Source organism: Musa acuminata, unplaced genomic scaffold (genome assembly GCF_036884655.1).
Source record: "Musa acuminata AAA Group cultivar baxijiao unplaced genomic scaffold, Cavendish_Baxijiao_AAA HiC_scaffold_1137, whole genome shotgun sequence".
In the NCBI taxonomy this organism is placed as follows: domain Eukaryota; kingdom Viridiplantae; phylum Streptophyta; class Magnoliopsida; order Zingiberales; family Musaceae; genus Musa; species Musa acuminata.
The window spans coordinates 420,972-443,173 of NW_027021349.1; the positions used below are offsets into that span (position 1 = coordinate 420,972).

General features: G+C 33.9%; 2 protein-coding genes and 1 long non-coding RNA gene across 3 annotated transcripts; all 3 read right to left on the minus strand.

Moving 5' to 3' along the window:
• Window positions 1-241: 241 nt before the first annotated feature.
• LOC135670987 (receptor-like protein EIX2) lies at window positions 242-7,401 on the minus strand. Its single transcript, XM_065178806.1, has 2 exons — window positions 4,316-7,401; window positions 242-2,072 (listed from the first exon to the last, which is right to left on the minus strand). The coding sequence occupies exon 1, from the start codon at window positions 7,349-7,351 to the stop codon at window positions 4,661-4,663; it is 2,691 nt and encodes an 896-aa protein (XP_065034878.1). The 5' UTR covers window positions 7,352-7,401; the 3' UTR covers window positions 242-2,072; window positions 4,316-4,660.
• A 3,526-nt stretch (window positions 7,402-10,927) lies between these two features.
• On the minus strand, window positions 10,928-13,712 carry LOC135670989 (uncharacterized). Its single transcript, XR_010512597.1, has 3 exons — window positions 12,679-13,712; window positions 11,368-11,630; window positions 10,928-11,268 (listed from the first exon to the last, which is right to left on the minus strand). It is a non-coding gene; the product is annotated as an uncharacterized LOC135670989 (long non-coding RNA).
• Window positions 13,713-13,810: 98 nt separating this feature from the next.
• Window positions 13,811-16,873, minus strand: LOC135670963 (probable LRR receptor-like serine/threonine-protein kinase At1g05700; the record flags this gene model as incomplete). Its single annotated transcript, XM_065178769.1, has 3 exons — window positions 13,811-13,950; window positions 15,074-15,576; window positions 16,431-16,873. Coding segments are annotated over 3 exons (1,086 nt in total), but the record flags the coding sequence as incomplete, so codon positions are not given.
• Between the last annotated feature and the right edge of the window lie 5,329 nt (window positions 16,874-22,202).

Genomic DNA, 22,202 nt, shown 5'->3' on the forward strand with positions numbered 1-22,202 from the left:
ATCTACAAGTTGTTCTATAGTTGTCTGCATGATGTTGCTAGCCAGCAGCCTCTGACAATAAATTTAGAAACTTACAAATAGTTAAGGGCCTTCAGATTAGCCAAAGCATTTGGTAGAGCACCATTCAACCCAAGATAAGAGAGGTTTCTGTTAAAGAAAATAAAGTAGAAATCATTACATCAGAATCAGTGCTTTTTATTGATGTCTTTTAAAACAACCAAATCTTGGAGCTTACAATGAGGTGACTCTTGGGGTACCAGAGCTTGAGTAGGTGCAATTTACTCCACTCCAAATGAATTGCTGCGGAGCACAAGGATCACCCTGCCATATCTTCATCTGATATAATTTCTTTATCCCCATCATAGCATCAACTGTTAATTTTACTGGTTAAGCCAATATCTGATATGCTATGCAGAGAGAAATTCTTATTTACTTCAGGAAAGAGATAGCTTCGGTACAGATCAACCATGGTCCACCATACTGAATTCAAGCTATTGTGAAAAAAATCCAAGGTTGGCATGTAATTGGATGCATGCCATGTAGATGATTATTGTAGCCCCCTCGGAAAAAAATTTAATATTCATTTCAAAGTAGTAAATGGGCTCCATGAAGCATTTTGACACAACTCTGCCCGGAAAAAGCGTTTCACATGCATGAGCACACCTAGCCACACCTTATATGATTTGGTTTAAACGATAGAACTTTGATCACTGAAAATCCTGATGTTTGTATGATCTTACCATTGATATTAATATCCAAATTGTGCTTGACCTAGCTTATGAATAATTATCTTGAAATGATATATACAAGCACATCAAAACCATTAGATACATCACTTGTTGTATGGTAACCCAGTCATTTTATATATTGTCAATATCAGTCATTTATATTGTTGTCAATCTAACTTTTGCTTATCATCTCATACATGTCAAATCACCACGAGAAGTAAAAGCGCAGATGAATATAAATTATAATTTCTGATAATGCATGGTTCAAGTGCTTGGACTCAAAAAGAATAATTAACATATTTTCCCGAAAAGTAGGCACATCCTCTGAACATATGATTGACAGTTATGCATAATATCTCAAATATTTCATTGCAATAAGCAAGTCTTTGGAATTATTGTACACTCCAAGTTGACCAAATGAATCCCTACGTAAGTTCCAGTAGACTGATTATTTTAACAAAGGTGGCAGAAAATGTGCTTCATTTTACCTATGCTACAACAAAATAAAGGAAAGAGACAATATATTCATCTTCAACTTAATATGTAAACTTCAAATCAGCAATCAGCTAAATAAGCAAACAACTTATTGTATATGTTCAGGTAAGACACCAGTGAAATGGATAATGCACTGCCAATAACATACTACACTTTTTTCCTTCAGAAAATGGATCAAAGGGGGGGGAAGCATGAATGGTCACATTGCATGTTAGTCTTCAAAAGTGTGCAGGTAATTAATAAGAAAAACACAGTTCATCTTGAGGGGAAAAAAAAAAAGAAGCAGATGATACAAGTTATTGGCCGGACTAGAGCGATGGATGTCCAAAGTAGTGGTGGGATAGCATACCATCGGCTGGATCTGTTGCCAAAACTGAAAGATTAATAGGAATGTAAACCTCAGCAGCATTGAGGATGGGGGGAAGGGTGGAACAGGCCACCCTTGTCAGATTAAAATAACCTTTTAAACCTGGGTACGCCAGCCGATGGATGAAATGGACATGAGTTGCCAGTAGATATGCAGGACTGATGTTATCACTATCGGGTTCCCCATCTGCTCTCACCTGAAAAATTCTACTTCCATTCCCACTTAAATAGTTGAAATCAGCAAAGTGCAAATAGATATAGAATGTTGTTTGAACACTCGAATTGAGGCCATAGTGCAAGAAATATTGCAATGTAAAATTATCTGCAGCAACAGTTGCAGTCCCCATGACCACGCCTGGGACCTCATAAGCATCACCACGAGTGGTCTTGATTCCCAAAGTACTGCTCGTAAAATACCATGTTTCACAACCAATATAACTGTTGCAAGGATCCCATGTCCTATCATATTTATCTTCTGGATACCTGTACAGCATGAAATTTGTTAACCAATCTATATTATTAATACAGATATGATTTTGATAGACTCAACCACTTTTCAAAGGCATAATAAAGAGAGATTATGCTAGTCGTGTTCCTTAAGACTCCTCCTTCGCCACACACGACAATGTTAATCATTGTCCTCATCGAGTTTGCTGTCCTCTCCCAAATTGTGGTAATTATCTATCTCCTGGGATCTCCTATTTCTGATCACTTATTTGTATCAGATACATGTGATTATTTCTGGTAATCAAATATAATAGGTTTATTAGAAAAAAATCTGAACTACCATGTAATAATTCTAAAACGATTAAGAAAGATAAGTATCGCTGTGTCATTATCTATAGTATTTCAAATCCCAATAATAGAAAATTTTAGCTCAAAATCGAAATCACATCGAGTAATTCAAGGAGGAGAAACTAACAATGAACTCAAAAAGTGAATAGATACCAACAAAAACACTGTTAAAGAACTTCTATTTTATAACTACCTCAAATATTACAGAGACTCCTTTTTTGAGTTCCATCACCTCCAATTACATAGACCTATTAAATCCAAATATATGCACTTTATGCAATATAAAATAGATACATCAATAATGCCCACATATAACAGTAGTAGTGACATATTGAGCCCTCAAATACAAATAAGTTCACCAAAGACATCCCACCAATAGATTATTACATCCCAAGTCTAAAGAGTATGAACCATAAACGATTTAATTTATTGCCTTGATGCATAACCAAATTCAATCTATTCATAGGCATCTGAAAATTTTAACAACAAGGATATTAGCATTAGTAAACACCAAAACTCATATACTAGCAAAACTTATCATAAATACATTTTAAAAAAGTATACACTTATATAAAGGGCAAACATAACTTTACATGCTTTTCAAATCACAACTTTTTAGCTTAATAAGCACATAAGATAATATAATTTTTGAATACATTTGCATAACAAAACATAAGTGGATAGATTTCATTTTAATGCCAAGATTATTAATAATCAATCATGAATCAGTATAAGTATAACTAAGTCTTCATATCTAAATTTATCGATAGTCATGACTATAACAAAGGGCATATATTAAAATAAAAGTCGAAGTGCTAATGGCTATGACCATATTATATCCTTGTGACAAGGATCAAAATCATATTTAATCTCCATGGTATAGATAATACATTTATGTTAGACCTAGAAAAAACTAGTTTATGAACTTATGACGAATGTACAACAACAATTGATAAAGTCTAAATCAAAACCAACTAATTGAGAACAATTAACCATCATCTAAAGTAACATATTGAAACCTTATTTGAAATATGTTCAACAATATATCATTGAAAAATATAATAATTAAATATTTTAATTATTTTAAACAAATACAATATCGAAAAACCTATTTTCAAAAGCCAATTTAACATTTGCAAATCACATAACTTCATTATTAACAAATATATTATTAAATTAGAAAACAAGTTATACATAATCATTCGATACTTACGTTAATCATAGATTATTATAACTGATATAGTGATCAACACTCTCCTTATTTTCCTAAATCATTCGAATAATATAAACCAATCCAATAAACAATCATAATATTTTCTTTCTTATCTGAGAATGACTATTTTTTTTTTTAAATCACAACATACTCAATGATTTTAGAATAATTAATCTATAGTCTTATTTACTCTCTGATTGGTAGGGAATGAATAGAAATTCAAAATCATACATATATATATACTCTTTCAAATTTAAAACTTACTCTCTTGATATAAAAACAACATCCTTATTAAATCTCACACCTATTTTATTTTTTTCTCCTCTTTTCTTCCCCTGCCAAAGCCACCCCTTTCTTCCTCTATTCTATCATTTCCAAAGTAATGTGTTTGCTCCTTTAAAATCAATATAGCATATTTTTAAACTATATCTTCACGGAAGACTTAGGTTATAGTTCTCTTCTTTTTCTAATATTTCTCTGCTTTAAAACTACGAGCCAACTCTTGCATGATGTTATAATTATGCAAACATCAAATAGAAGAAGATGGTAAACAACCACATTACATACAAATTGATTAATACTTGTCTTCAAACACCATAAATAAAGCAATCCATCTTTTCTTATATCAAGTACACAAATTCTGTTTTCATTAATCACAGCCAACCAGCATCTACAAATCTAAAATACCATATAAATAAAAAGTAGAGTGATGACATACCTTCTCTCCCTCTATGGTAAAATCTTGGATTATCCACACACGAAATTTTGAGATTAAAGTCTAAGTAATCGTCAAAAGATTAAATACCATTGGACCCAGAACCGATCATATATATCATCAATCATATGGAAATAAACATGCCTCCATGTGTCTTTGAGGAAGAGAATACCACAAAAGATCCAAAATCCCATCACATATCCTAGTACCATGCTGATATAGAACCATAACCACTCGGGAATCTCCTTCTTGTACTCTTGTATAATATTTTGAGTTGTTTTATTATTGAAACAACTTTTGGAAATTGGTGGTCCACATAAGTCAGCATTACCCATATAGATGGATGGATCAATAAAAGTTTGGAGTTGATAAATTCAAATAGCTTAAGAAATATAAAGCCGATAAACTCTCGGGAATGCTACCAGAAAGATCATTTATCGATAGATCAAGGGATTCTAATGAATTCATTCCTCCTATCTCCCAAGGGATTTTACTTTGTAAATGATTTCTTGACAAATTTAAGTTCTTGAGTCCTGCGAGGTCTCCAATTCCTTTTGGTATCTCTCCGGTTAGTCGATTGTTTGAAAGATCCAAACTTTTCATAAGACTTATGCTGCATCGTAAATAATGAAGATCTTGTCCCTTTGTAAAGACATCTGATTCATAAGAACAAAATGCATAATATTGTGATGTCAATCTCATGGTACTTAAATTACCAATGTTGTGAGGTATTGAACCAGAGAAGTTGTTATTAGCAAGATCCAATATTTGAAGTTGTTCAAATCTAGCAAGTTGCCAAGGAATAACTCCAGAAAACATATTTGAACGTAGACGAAGTACTGCCAGTTGTTGTAGATTTTCTCCCATCCATAGCATTATATTTCCGACAAGATTATTTTGAGCCAGATCAAGAAACCATAAATTTGTACAATTTTTCAATGACAAAGGAACCTCACCCGAAAAACTGTTATTTTTCAGTTGCAATAGCATAAGCTCACTTAAAAATCCGATCGTGTATGGAATTTCACCCGAGAAGTGATTGTTGTCCAATTTCAAGATATAAAGATTTCGTAATGATTTTCCCAGACAATAAGGGATCTCACCAAGTAATTTGTTGTTCGAAAGGTCAAGGTATTCGAGACCACCTGTCCATTGGCAGATTGATGAAGATAAGCCACCATCAAGCATGTTATCAGAGATTGACACAAATCTAACATAGGGCCATATCGGCAATTGCCCTGTAAAGGAATTATTGTAGAGAGATAGAGTATCAAGTGTAGATGGTAGCATCGTTGGTAATGGACCTTCAAATCTGTTGGAATCCAAATATAATCTTTCCAACTTGGTGAACTTTAAAGAAGATGGCAGCTTGCCTCCTATTTGGTTGTTGCTCAAATCTAAGAACCAAAGATTTTGTAATGATTTTCCCAAACAATAATAAGGGATCTCACCAAGTAATTTGTTGTTCGAAAGGTCAAGATATTCGAGATATGTCCATTGGCAGATTGATGAAGATAAGCCACCGTCAAGCATATTATCTGAGATGAACACAAATGTAACATGAGGCCATATCGACAATTGCCCTGTAAAGGAATTATTGTAGAGAGATAGAGTATGAAGTGTAGACGGTAGCATCGTTGGTAGTGGACCTTCAAATCTGTTGGAATCCAAATATAATATTACCAACTTGGTGAACTTTAAAGAAGATGGCAGCTTGCCTCCTATTTGGTTGTTGGAAAGGTCTAAATATGTGATGGTAGAAGATGAAATATTCCAAAACCAAGCGGGCATTGTCCCTGCAATTTTACAATAATCCATGGATAACACTTGGATCTGTGTTTGGAACTGCAACCATTCTGGAAATTGAGGTCCCAACTGACATTTGGTTAAATCTACATATCTGAGTTGGAAAGGGGGGACCCAACTTTGGCCAATTGATATGGTGATGGAGTTGTCATACAAGTCTAATACTTGCAATCTCGTAAGATTCTCAAAATGAACTTCTGAAATAACACCTCCAAGAGAATTTCCAGCGAGATACAATTCGGTGAGATTAGAGAACTTACCAACGGAGGAAGGCATGGAACCGTTGAATAAATTAGATCGGAGATCCAAAATGATGAGATTCGTCATTTGCTCCAACCAACCGCTCAAATTTCCTGTCAATTGGTTCCTCGACATATATAATTCTTTCAGTCCGCCCAAGTCTCCAATTGCATCGGGAATAACGCCATAGAACCCGGTAGCATGAAGATCAAGATGGGTAAGACCACTAATATTCCCCAACCATTTGGGTAAGGTGGACTTGAAATGATTATAGGAGAGATCAAGGACGGTAAGAGAGGAGGTGAAGTTGACGTGGACAACAGTTGCTGGGATGGTATCGAGACCAACGAAAGACATACTTAAAACTTGGAGAGAATGCAGCATGTTCACCGATGAGAACCAATCTGGGAGATCGGTTAGGTTCAACCAGCTCAAGTCCAGGTGCTTCAGGGAGGTAAGATGGGAGAGCCAGTGGAGGTTGTCAACATGGGATGTAAAATCTAAAGCAGCACGTAGATCAAGAACGTAGAGGCTCGAAAGGTTCCCCAGCCGAGCAGGTATTCCTCCCATGAATTGTGTAGAAGATAGATTGAGGTATCTCAGTTTCTTGAAGGAGCCGATGAATTCCGGCATGCGGATCCCGCTGAAATCATTGAAGCTAAGATCCAAGTGCTTCAAATGAGATAAAGCAAGAAATGACGAGTTCATCATCCTCTGACCGCGTAATGCCCAATCATCTGTAGTATTTGTGTTTCGGAGGTCGAGCATGACGACGTGGCCAGTGGTGGTGTCGCAGATCACTCCCTTCCATGTGCAACAGTGGTGGCCCGTCCAAGAAGATAGCCGGTTATGGGTGTCGTGGATGCCGGCTTTGAAGTCCAACAGTGCCTCCCTCTCCATGCTGAAACACCCACTTGTCACCGTGGCCCGGTGGAGGAGGAGGGCCAAGAGGCACAACGACAATGATGATAAGAAGCGTAAAGGGAAACCCATGGCGCGCAGTTTGATCTCCCTCCCTACCGAACTACCTACTCCAAGCCGCCACAGTCAGAAGAACAGGATGAAGGTGGAGGTGCATGCTATGTGTGGTACCCATTATCCATGATATATAAATTGGGCATAGCTCACTCAGCTTGCTTGCTATGTGTGGTTGGAATAATAAATTAAACTTTATGGTCAGATAGAATTTTGATTTATGAATTCTATCCAAGATATAATTAAAATTGAAACCTTAAGTTTACCCTTTATAAATAAAGAGCTCATGTAAAGTAATACTTTAGGTATAAAATTTGAGATGAGAGATGAATTAAAATATATTAAAGTTTTTACATTAAATACATAATTTTGAATTTTGAACTCGCTTCCTTATTTTTCTCTATCGTCACTTTCAACATTACATCATTTGAGGTAAGAGTAAGGGCCAAGTTTTTGTTCCATCATCGATAGATACCTAAGGATGAAAGCCGCCATGATTAATACGGCATTTTGGAAACTAATAGCATCGGTCTCAATCGGTGGGATAAGCACTGTTTGACAGACGAGCGGTGACTTGATTGATGCAGATAAGATGAGTGGTGAGATGCCTCACATCCCTAAGCTGCATTCCATGGATTCTTTTTCAACACGTCCCTGGCCAAGAAGACTTTGACTTGCGGTAAATTAGAATTTAGATTAGAGTTATAAATAGAAAAATTAATTTTTATGAACATAAGGAGGCGCCAAACAAACTACAATTTGACTTGCGATCAACATCTATCATTTTCTCTTCTTCTCTTCTTTCAAGTGAATATTGGCTCTCTCAAATCTTAAGCAGCACATGAAGCATAATTTAGTGTACAATCTTAACAAAACTTGCATGCGTTGGTTGAAGCTTGGATTGTCATAATGACAATTTTAAGAAAGAAAGTGCCTCATCTGCAGCGTAATATGTTTTCTAGATGCTAAAACAGTACTGTATTCCCCCTCTTTTAGACGCATCCTCTTGGTATAACTTTTTTGTCTAGGAAAGACGTCAAATAATATCATGGACGAGCGTGCTTCATACGGAAAGATATACCGAAGAAAGTTAATTGGGATAGCTACTCAACTCGATCGGGTAACCATCCACTTAGGTGAGTGGGCAAGACTCGAGAACTTTACAAGTCTTCCATGTCTACTGGTGAAATGAAGAAGATGACTTGCATGCTGTGTGGAAAAAGTTGGCATTTATTGGAGTTGATTCCGTCGTCGATTGGGCTGACAGGTCAAGTCTTCTTCGTGCAGAAGTGGAGATCAAAAGTAGTCCATGGAATCGGAGAATTTTGCGTGCATCCCTTTCCTCATCAGTTGCTGCTTTATAAACCATGAATGTTGGCTTTGTGATTTCACCGGCCATACACCTCCACCTTCTTCCTGTTCTTCTGATTGCAAGTGGGGGTTTTTAACATGGAGAGGGGGAGGTTTTGGAATTAAACTTATTAACTTATCATAAAGAAATTCAATTTGTATCAAGAGAAAAAATAAATTAAATATCTAAGAACAAACCAAAAACTATTGGTTAGAGGTATTTAGAAAAGAATGATTTATTTTAAATATAATTAATATAATGTATCTATGGGACTATATAAACCTTGGGTCATGAAATATAAAGTTTTAAAATTGTAAAGAGTTTTGAGTGAAAGATAGAGTATTTTGTCTTGTCCTACTTTTCGATTGTGTGACAACCATCATCTTACTCTTCCATTGTGTGATATTCATATATCTTTTTATTATTAAGTTCAACATTTGATATTAGGGCTTAGGTTAAGTTATGACATCTTCTTCAAGCATCACACAACTCTAAATCTTTTGATTAACAAAAGAAAATTATGACATATGTGATATCAAAGATATTTTCTCAACTGCATAGCAGATGAGATTTTCTCAACTGCACGAGGAAATCTCGTTGCTCCGTTGAGGAAATCCTCTCATTCATCATATATAAATAGACACCATATAATACTAATTGAGATGTGTTTTTCTTGTTTCTATCATTTCACTCTTCGTTTTATCAATATGGTAAATCTAAATGAATGTTCTTCCAAGCTCTCAAGATGTACGAGAGTTTGTAGAATATGAATTTGTTGAATCAAGTTAAATAGAATGAGCAATCAATATAGAAATAAGAAAATAACTCAAAAAATAGAAGAAAAGATAAAATGACTTTGTTCACAATCTTTTATGGGCCTCCCGGTGATATAATGTTTGAAGTCATCACTCTAGTAAATACTTCAAAAGTATTTGGTGGTGTGGATCAAGTAAAATAGCTTCGTCTATAAGTTTTACTAGTTGATTTTGCAAAATTACAATAAGATATTTCTGAATCTATTTCAAATTACTTCTCAAAAGTCATTTCTATTATTTATTAAATGAGACAAAATGGTGAACAAATAAGTGATGAAAGAGTAATAAAAAAAAAGTACTAAAATCTCTATATCCAAAGTTTGATTTTATTTTTATAGTAATTAAAGAGTTTAAAGTCTTAGAACAAATATCTTTAGAACAACTAATAGGTTTTCTTCAAGTTTATAAATAAAGACTTACAAAAAGAGGAGAAGAAAAATAAAGACTTACAAAATAAATGTAAATTAAAATCTGGAAGAGAAAAAGGTTGTGGACAAAGAGGAAGAAGTTACAGAAATCAGACCAATTAAAAATCTCAAAACAATGAAGGTGATAGAAAAAATTTTAGCCGAAAAGGCTAAGGTTATGGTTAAGGATGTAGCCGAGGCTGTGGACGTGATAAAAATTCTAAAAGGTCTGAAATTCAATGCTATATTTACAAAAGGCATGGACATACTCCTAATGACTTATAATAATAATTTGAAGAAAGATTAATCTATGATATAGTATCAAGTTTTGTTGAGAAAGAAAAGAACCAAAATCAAGTTTTGTTAATAACTTGTAATAATTTGAAGGAAGATCAGTTTATAACCTAGTATCTAGATATAGGAGCTTCAAATCACTTGTGTGACATCAAAGAACTATTTTCAAAAATGGATACAAGTAATTCCAAGAACATTAAATTACATTTGGTGACCTATCTCAAAAGACTAGTAAGAATCTAAAATTTTATCTATAGAAAAAAAGGTGCAGTTAAGAATCTAAAATTTTTATAAAAAATAAAAAATCATATTGGATAAGTCAGTTACACTAAGCTTCAGAATCTTGACAAATAATGTCATGACCCGAGCCTGATGGACTAACTAGCATATCAACTTTGTTTGGTCTAAACCAGTCCATCTGCTAACTTTCGATGTGGGACTAATCAGGGGTGTTACAATCAGGTAACCCTTTCCTACTCGAGCCCCCTCACCATGCCCAAATGCTAGGTCGACTCTGATACCAAATATCATGACCCGAGCCTGATGGGCTAACTAGCCTATCAACTTCGTTTGGTCTAAACCACTGACCAAAATGCTTAAACTGAAGTTGATAGTAGTACACTCATCAGACCCTTATAAGCCAATCTTAATATTGCCCACTTTCGATTTAGGACTAATCAGAGGTGTTACAAATAATGATCAGGTACTGTTTTTGCTAGAAGAAAAAAAAAAAACTAACATGATAATATCTTATCAATTGCATTTATTCAATCCAATGATAATGTATGACAAAGGAAAGAGAGAGAAATTCTAGGTAGAGATTGAGAAATATACTGTCGAAAGATACAACATTTTCGGGTAAAGCAGCTTAAAACTGGATTCAATCTTCTCCAAGCATGCAGTAGCTCAGATCATAGAATACTATTCAACATCTTTTTTACCTGAAAGATGATCTCTAAGACTTCCACGAGCAGCATATTCATAAACAAGTCCAAGTTGATTGCTGTCTCTACAGTACCCGATCAAAGACACTAAGTTCCTGTGATGGACCCTCGATAAGAGAAGAGCCTGCAACCCAAAGAGGAAGATATATACTTAATTTCATTCATAACCTATTTGTTCATTAAAATGGTAGTCCACCAAAATGCATTCATATAGATTGCATACCTCGGCTTGAAACTCTTTCAGCCCATGTGATCTGGAGCCAGAATTTGCAGACATGGACTCCTCAGATGATGTCCCTTTGACCATCCGATGTGAGTGCAAAAGTTTTACTGCAGCTTCAGTGCCATCATGTAATCGACCATGGTAAACATTCCCAAACCCCCCCTTTCCAAGTACAAGATCAAAATTGTTGGTGATGGCCTTCAATTCATCATATGTAAATCTATGGGTTTCGGGTATAGCAAGCGAGTCTTGAATTGGCGGCGCTATTATTTCATTAAAAGAAACAAAAAGAGTGCTGTTAACAATGCTTCTCATTGTAATGAAGGTGAAGTTTCTAGTACAGAATTCCAAAACATGCATCCGCAAGTCACTTCTAACCTCCAGAGAGAAATTTCATGAGCTATGAATCATAATAACTCATATACCTACCAATGATCACTTTCCATTGTCTGTATGTTGATAGCATACAAGTAAATGAAGGAGTTAATTTAGAAAAGTTGTGTAGATAATTCTAAAACAGACTCTATAATAATGAGCGTAAAGAACATTGATGAGCCTAAAACATACTTTACAAATATAAAGGTGAAAAAGTTAGCTAAAAATTAACTAACTTAATTTTAGGCAATCACACTTATATGCAAGGTTTGTCAAGCTTTGGTAGAATGGTAGATAATAAATTATTATTTATCAATGCACTAGTTGTTTATAAGTTTGTATTACACATGACTTAAAAATTGACTCACTTAATCTTGATCTATTTGATAAAGAACTTAGCTTTATCAAAATTTTAATCTCAGGCAGAATTTAGACAAGACTAGAATTGAAAAAGATCAGCATAATTACACCCCAAATCAGAGTTGGGAAGGTTCATCATAATGAATGGTCTTATGGAATAGAAACTTCCCTTGAAGTAGTGTGTGGTATCAACCGTAAGCTTACATCTGTTTTAGCTGTTCGCTCCAACTAAACCATAAAAATATTTAGATAAAGATGTTGTTTGGATGCTAACATCTACGGAAGATACAGTAACCAAGCTAGAAATCCTTGCTTTACGAGTCTCACTTTTGTTACCGTAGATAAAAGAGAAAAAAAAATCTTTTCAGCAATAAAAGAAGTTACTTTTCTCTATGATATCAGAGAAGACATGTCCTGATATTATTTATACAGGTTAAGAGTTCTATCTCACATCTAACATTGCCTTTTCGCAGAAGAAGAAAAGCACATCTAACATTGCCTTTCGTTGAAAAAGAGAAGGACATTATACAACATAATTGTATGTTTATAAGCTATTACTTGCTTAAAACCACTTACATAATTTTGTTGTAGATTTTCTTCTCCTCAAGAAGAATAAAAGCAATGATAGGAGCAGCAGTATAATCAGCGCTGGCACGACAGAGATCAGCACAATGGTGACTGTAGCAAGCTTCCTTCCTTCGCTGCCAATTTGACATGTACTATGACAGAGACATATATCGGGATTGTTGTCCACTCTTTGCAGAACATAAAGTTCATAAGACATTAGTATTAGGTAGAAGGAATTGTGGGAAGATTTGGGATGTTAGACTACAGCACAAACCTCAACTCAAGCAATCCTTTTGATTGTCCATCACACAAAGAAGCTGGAATAGGCCCATTGAGTCGGTTATTTGACAAAATTCTGCAAAAAGTTTGATATTGCTCTACCATTAGCATATAATATGTGGAGAGAGAAGTCCTGAAGCATGCGCATGACAAAATTGAAGTTTTCGATGTTGAAAACGCATGCACCAGGTGAATTGTGTAAGAGAGAAAAATCTGTTCTTACAGCACATTGAGTGATGTCAATTCTTCTAAAGAGGGCGGTATTGGGCCCATTAAATCATTGTTTGACAAGTCACTGAGACAAAATACATGGATTACATTAGTTATTGATATGTTTTCATAAGAAATTTCATTAAAAAAAAAAGTAGCTACATGTTGATCTCTATAACTTTGGTCCTTGGAAACCAGATTGCATGAGTAAAGCCATATTAGTTCAGTTTGGATGTTATAGGATGTGGTTAAAGAAAACCCCAAGCTAATGCTTTGGGTTGTAAACTGGTCCATCTGCATTCCTAATTTTGGCAACTAACATGAAAAAACAAAAGCCTTTTGTTTATGGAGTTAGAAAAAGGAGATTAGAAATGAATAAAATACACAGGTAAAAAAGGGTAACAAGTCAATTTCATGCAACATCTACAAATTGTTCTCAAGTTGTCTGCATGATGTTGCTAGCCAGCAGCCTCTGACAATAAATTTAGAAACTTACAAATAGTTAAGGGCCTTCAGATTAGCCAAAGCATTTGGTACAGCACCATTCAACCCATGATAAGAGAGGTTTCTGCAAAAGAAAATAAAGTAGAAATCATTACATCAGAATCAGTGCTTTTTATTGATGTCTTTTAAAACAACCAAATCTTGGAGCTTACAATGAGGTGACTCTTGGGGTACCAGAGCTTGAGTAGGTGCAATTTACTCCACTCCAAATGAATTGCTGCGGAGCACAAGGATCACCCTGCCATATCTTCATCTGATATAATTTCTTTATCCCCATCATAGCATCAGCTGTTAATTTTGCAGGTTAAGCCAATGTCCACCATACTGAATTCAATCTATTGTGAAAAAAATCCAAGGTTGGCATGTAATCGGATGCATGCCATATAGATGATTATTGTAGCCCCCTTGAAACAAATTTTAATATTCATTTCAAAATAGTAAATGGGCACCATGAAGCATTTTGACACAACTCTGCCCGAAAAAATGTTTCACATGCATGAGCACACCTACAGCCACACCTTATATGATTTGGTTTAAACGATAGAATTTTGATCACTGAAAATCATGATGTTGTATGATCTTACCATTGATATTAATATCCAAATTGTGTTTGACCTAGCTTATGAATAACTATCTTGAAATAATATTTACAGGCACAACAGAACCATTAGATACATCACTTGTTGTTCGGTAATCCAGTCATTTTATATATTGTCAATCTCAGTCATATATATTGTTGTCAATCTAACTTTTGTTTATCATTTCAGACATGCCAAATCACCACGAGAAGTAAAAGCGCAGAAGAATATAAATTATGATTTCTGATAATGCATGGTTCAAGTGCTTGGACTCAAAAAGAATAATTAACATTTTTTCCTGAAAAGTATGCATATCCTCTGAACATAGGATTGATAGTTATGCATAATATCTCAAACATTTCATTGCAATAATCAAGTCTTTGGGATTACACTCCAAGTTGACCAAATGAATCCCTACGTAAGTTCCAGTAGACTGATTATTTTAACAAAGGTGGCAGAAAATGTGCTTCATTTTACCTATGCTACAACAAAATAAAGGAAAGAGACAATATATTCATCTTCAACTTAATATGTAAACTTCAAATCAGCAATCAGCTAAATAAGCAAACAACTTATTGTATATGTTCAGGTAAGACACCAGTGAAATGGATAATGCACTGCCAATAACATACTACACTTTTTTCCTTCAGAAAATGGATCAAAGGGGGGGAAAGCATGAATGGTCACATTGCATGTTAGTCTTCAAAAGTGTGCAGGTAATTAATAAGAAAAACACAGTTCATCTTGAGGGGAAAAAAAAGAAGAAGCAGATGATACAAGTTATTGGCCGGACTAGAGCGATGGATGTCCAAAGTAGTGGTGGGATAGCATACCATCGGCTGGATCTGTTGCCACAACTGAAAGATTAATAGGAATGTAAACCTCAGCAGCATTGAGGATGGGGGGAAGGGTGGAACCGGCCACCCTTGTCAGATTAAAATAACCTTTTAAACCTGGGTACGCCAGCCGATGGATGAAATGGACATGAGTTGCCAGTAGATATGCAGGACTGATGTTTTCACTATCGGGTTCCCCATCTGCTCTCACCTGAAAAATTCTACTTCCATTCCCACTTAAATAGTTGAAATCAGCAAAGTGCAAATAGATATAGAATGTTGTTTGAACACTCGAATTGAGGCCATAGCCCAAGGAATAATGCAATGTAAAATTATGTGCAGCAACAGTTGCAGTCCCCATGACCATGCCTGGGACCTCATAAGCATCACCACTAATGGTCTTGATGCCCAAAGTACTGCTTGTAAAATTCCATGTTTCACAACCAATAATATAACTGTTGCAAGGATCCCATGTCCTATCATATTTATCTTCTGGATACCTGTACAGAATGAAATTTGTTAACCAATCTATATTATTAATACAGAGATATGAGATGATAGACTCAACCACTTTTCAAAGGCATAATAAAGAGAGATTATGCTAGTCGTGTTCCTTAAGACTCCTCCTTCGCCACACACGACAATGTTAATCATTGTCCTCATCGAGTTTGCTGTCCTCTCCCAAATTGTGGTAATTATCTATCTCCTGGGATCTCCTATTTCTGATCACTTATTTGTATCAGATACATGTGATTATTTCTGTAGTGTTGGTCCGCTTTTCTTTTTGTTGCATTACTGGAGTCTATAGCAAATTAGTGTAATCAAATTATAACATTATGCTAAGTTCATTTAGCTTGTGCTTCGTGTCTAACTTGTGTAATTATAGAACCATAATTACGGTATTGTTCATTGTAATTTCACTTCTATAGATAATTAAACTTGGATCTTAATTGGGTTTGATTTAGCCTAATCGTCTTTTCTAGCGATGAACACTTTTACTGGACATCTGTGGTTAAAATTGAGAGTCAGTTTAATCAAAATTGTAATTGAAGAGTATACAGAGTCAATTACTTCTACAGTGCAAATGAGTCTTTATGTTTGTTACAATTTTTTGAGATAACCACAAACAGATTATAACACTTTGCTCCCTTTATAGAAGATCAAGGCTCCATCCCTTTCCAAATTTTCAGTAGTGATTCGGCCTCAAAAGAACTACCCTAAGCAATGAATAAAGGAAAGCTGGAGAAAACCCTCGGGTTCAAGAAATCCCCTTTCTCCATGGGAGGCATGAACAATGTACAATCCGTATGGGAGAAGAAATTTCAGCAAGCATGGATTGGAAGGTCTGCGTTACCTGAGGGTGTAGTTGGTGAGGGATCCCAAGTTGTAGCGACTGTGGAACACTAGTGCAGCGGATTGATTCGCGTGCTGGTACGCCAGGTGGTTGTCGATATGCCTCAACTCCAGCGAAGATATGAACGGCGCTCCCAAACCAATGTTGACCAGGCATATCGACAGGGAGTCGGATGGGGCGGCAGTAATAATCTCGGCCCCGTAAAGTGTGTACACCTCGGTGATGTTGATGGTTTGCCAGAGGTTGACACCGACATAGAGATCGAATAGCAGCGGTGGGGCGACGGAGTCCCCAGAGGCTTGGCCGTCGTAGTTGCCGTGAACGAAGGAGGCCCTTACGAGATACCTGTCCCCTTCCTTCAACCCGGGAAAGGTGTAGCAGTTGCGAGTTCCGTCGGGAAAGCTTCGAACGGTGAAACCTTTGTAGGATCGTCGATGTACGTTTCAGCGATTCTGACGTTTCTACCCGTGTCGATGTATCCTTCATCGACTCGGTACAGTATTCCAGTTTCGGAGTCGGTATAGCTACGAGTGGCGCCACAGTCGATGATTTGGGTGATCCGTTCGTATGATATATGTTAGGTTAACTGATAAAGATTAAGATCGAAACTTTCGATCTGTCGACTAATTATATAAGTCCAATATGAATGTCATGAATCGAAATATATATATATATATATATATATATATATATATATATATATATATAGTCTTCGTTAGTTGGAGGTTGAACTCATGACTTTAACATAATATAGAGACGACTTGCAGTGACAGAGTGAATGCATTTGACATGATTTTGTTTTCTGTTAAGAGTATCTTAATATTTATTTTGACTAGAAAAACTTGATATAGAGTAGATTAATAACTTGGATCAGTCTTACCCTTAACTTTTGCAGTATTGAAAGGGTTTATTTATTCTATAGATATTCTATGTATCCGGGGAGAATAAGATGTGAAGAATACTTTGATTCTTCTTGAAAGAAAGATATAAATTATTTGATGTTTAGAGGAAAAGTCTTTATTAATCTTATATAATAAAAATTTTAATTTTCTCTATGTAGGTAGATGAATGTTGTCAAATCATTGTAAATAGAAAAAAATGATGACAACATGTTTATTAAAAAAAAACTGAACTACTAGATAATAATTTTAAAACCATTAAGAAAGATGAGTACCGCTATATCATTATCTATATTATTTCAAATGGCAGCTAATTCAAGGAAGAGAAACTAACAATGAACAAATACCAACAAAAACACTATTAAAGAACTTCTATTTACTAACTACTTCAAATATTGCAGCGGTTCCTTTTGTGAGCTCCATCACCTCCAATTACATACACCTATTAAATCCAAATCTATGCACTTTATGCAATATAAAACAGAAACATCCATAATGTCCACATATAACAACAATGACATATTGAGCTCTTAAATACAAATAAGTTCAAAAGACACCCCACTAATGGATTATTACATCAAGTCTCAAGAGTTTGAATCATAAACGATTTAATTTATTGCCTCGACGCATAACCAAATTCAATCTACTCCTAGGCATATGAAAAAAATTATTGTAAGATTATGTGCCCTTATTTAATTAAGTAAAATATATTATAGATATTATTGGATTTTGATTATGGTTATTGACCAATAGAAAAAAAGTACATGTTAGGAGATACTCTTAATGGGAGGAACTCTCCTAATAAATAGAAGGATCTAGTTCTCATCCTTGCAGATTGATATTCCATATCCGAAGATGGAGACGCTTGTATATCAAATAAGGTTTATTCTTCTGAACAATAAGAAAGGTACGCATCGTAATATATTGTTAGATCCACTTTATTTGATTTCAATATTAGCATAAAAGTTTTTTCGCATTACAGATAGCATGATTACATATTTTATGCAAATAATTGGTATCGAAGCCAAGTTCTTGAGATCAAATATATTAGATCTATTATTTTTGTTTACGATACATGAATGATTCATCGAATATTATTGAGCTGTTTTTTCTATATGATTTGCTCAATTACTAATTATGAGCAATGTATAATTTTATGTTTGATCGATGAATTTACTGTTTATTATCATCGATGTTATTGAGATGATCATCTCTGTTGATCATTGTCGACGAAGGACCGTGTATCACCCTGCAGCCGCGCATCACGGTCGTGCACGGGCAACGGTCCACTTGTGAGCGATGGCGGCACCATGAGCATCCTGCACCGCTTGTGAACATGGTGTCCACGGAAAGTGACAGCTGCACCTCGTGTCAAGGCGGCGGTCGCCCTCATGCGTAATGGTGGCATCCGCAGAAGGCACCTGCGTAAGGGCAGTGGCCACAGATGGCGGCAGCCACTGCCCCCGTGGACAGAGGGCACACCGGCGGCAACCGCTTGTGGGTAGGCCATACATAGGTGATGGTCGCGCGCTGGCAGCAGCCACGTGTGGGGAGGAACCGTCGCAGCCGTAGTGGCTGCGCGCGGGTAAGTACTATCGCAGCGGCCGCGCGCGAGCGCGAGCAGTGACAGCACCGCATGCTTAGGCGGCGACAACAAGGTAGTTTTTGGCATAATTATGATTTTGACCTCGAGGCTGGGGTTTTACAAAATTATAATTCTACCCTTTGCAAATTTCGTAATTCTAATTTATGTTCTTTGATAACATATTTACAGTTTTACCGTCGGGTCTAATTTCTATCAAATTATAGTTTTACCCTTCATAAATCACATATTTTTTTATTTATATCCTATCAAATATTTACAATTTTATCATTATAAAATTGAGAAAATTGGTTTATATTCTCAATTATAAAATTAATAAATATGATTTATTATAATTATGATTGAATTTAATCATGATTATATTTTAGTTATTTGATTGGATTTAATTTTGATTAAAAAAAATATAAATTATGGTTTATTTTATAGTTTTTTCATATGAGTTATTGATTATACATGTGATAAATAAAATCCAATTATTGTTCTTGGATATTCTTTAGTTATTCACATGTATATATTTGAAATTATGAAATAATATTTACCTTTCACATAACAACATGATTTATATGTTATCATGATTATCATATGAGTTTTCTTTTGCTGATTAATATTCAATAATTATTATGGTTATTATTTTATTATTAAACTGCTTAGCATTAATGTTTAATAATTATTATGGTTATTATTTTATTATTAAACTACTTAGCATTAATGTTTAATAATTATTACAGTTGTTATTCTATTATTGAATTGCTTAGTATTAATGTTCAATAATTATTACGATTATTATTCTATTATTGAACTGCTTAGCATAAATTAAAAAAAATTGATGAATATTATTTATACTTCATCTTTCTAAGTTTTATCTGACTTGTAGCTACCAAAGTGATCTTAGATGATAAACTTTTATGATATGAATTACAATAAAGGTCTTATCATTTATAGGATATTTTAGATTGTATTATATATTTTTATAACAGTCCTACAGCCACCAAAGTTACCTAAACCAATAATTTATAAAAATACATTATGAAATTAGTCCTAAATGATATTAAATAAAATAATATTCACAATGATAGCATGAATCAAGATAAAAAAATTTAGTGAATATTATTTATAATTTATCTTCCTAAGTTTTATCTGATCGGTAGTTACCAAAGTAACTTGGGATGATAGGCTTATGGGATATGAATTACAATAAAGTTCATGTCATTCATAAGATATTTTAGATTGTATTTTATCTTTTTGTATTGGTCTTATGACCACCAAAGTGACCTGGACCAATAATCTATAAAATACATTATAGAATTCATCCTAAATGATATTAAATAAAATAATATTCACGATGACACATATAATTATGAGATTTAGATAATTCTAATGGAGAATCTATTTCAAATAGTTATATGATGGGGTAGGATGATACTGTTTTGGATATTCTTGTAGTTTATGGTTGTATACCCAAATGTAACAACACTATTCTACAAGGATAGTATCAGTCCTCCATAAGTGATCTTGAGTAAACAATAGATATATCAATATTTCACCCAAAGGTGAAATATAGATGATATCAATAGTTCATCGTATTTTGGAAACTCAAAGCATTAATGTTATATTATTATAATGGTACTTCCTTTATTATATTTCTGTAAATGTCCCTATACTTTCTGAAATAAATGGCTTGAGGATATACAAGTTGTATTGAGTGAGTGAGACATTGATCAAATTAATTGAACAGAACATAGTGTTAATTACTGAAAGTTCTGTAAAATAAATAATTGAGGTGACTGATCAAGAAAGGTATGAAAGACTCAATTTTTATGATACTTAGACTTCAATATAGTTTACAACTAGTGCATGAGAATATCTAAGGATCAATTTAAATTTTCTGATAAGTCATTAGTTGATATTTTTAAAATGATAATATTTGAGAAATTCAAGATTATATTCTAAAAAATAAATGATAAAGCTGTAAGCTTAAGACTCATAATATTTTGAGTTATACTCAAGTAGGTAACACTAAAATAAGGATGAAGAGTAAGTAGTTTATAATTGCTATATAAACTCATAAAAGAATATCCTCACAATAAAGTATTACTTTTGTAGTATGACTATAAGATTTGATTTGAAATGAAAAAGGTATAAATATAACTTTTATATGGTTCAAATCAAATATTACAGATATTATTGATGGATTAATTTGATGCTTCATCATATGTTACCAATAATAGATATTTATTAAAATAAAAGGAAAAATGAAGAGTGATAAAACCAAAAGAGAATGAGATATTTATCAATGTAGAGAATCATTTTAAAGTGAAAGCGATATTAGTTTGTATTTATTGCTTATATCTAATGATGATTCAATTTGATAAATATTGAGAATACATATTGTGTTCTTATACTTCTGAGAATTTGAGTTCTTTACCTAGAATTATTAGAATATTATTTTCCTTTTTGGAGGTTATAAACTTACTATGACTTAATAAAATTAACCTTTAAATTCTATATAATAGTCTATACAGAATTAATATGAATAATAAGTTTACAATGATCATACAATTAAATATTGAAGTGAAATGTAGTTTTATAAACTCTTTGAGTTTATGTTTATCACTCTATACTTTTATCTCATTAAATAGAAACATTTTATTACCATATAAATAATCTGTTGAGATATGATTATATTTATCTAATTAATATAAAGTCTATGACCGTTTACACTATTGAAGTGTATATAAATGAAGTTGATAGACAATTAGATAGAAAAGTCAAGATCATCATATCTGGTAAGGGTGATAAATTTTATGGTATTTATGATGAACCCAATTATAATTCTTTTGCTAGATTCTTAGGAAAATAAGGTATATGATTTACTAGATGTGTTATAGCAGAATATAATTACTGAAAGATATCATCGTACCTTATGATTAGAAGCATGATAGATTATTTTTTTGTATCCAAATCAATGTGAGAAGAAGCTCCAAGGACAATTATATATATCTTGAATGGTGTTCCTAGTAAGTAAATTACATGACTTCTTTTAAGTTATGAAATGATAGGAAATCAAACTTAAATATTTACATATTTGAGATTGTCTTATGGAGATAAGGATATTCAACTCACATAAAAGAAAATTAGATTTAATAACTATTCTGAATATTTTATAATCTATTCAGAAAAGTTTAAAGGGATACATATCTTATTACTCTAATCATAGTATGAGGATAATTAAATCTGATAACGTAAGATTCCTATAAAATAGCAAATCAG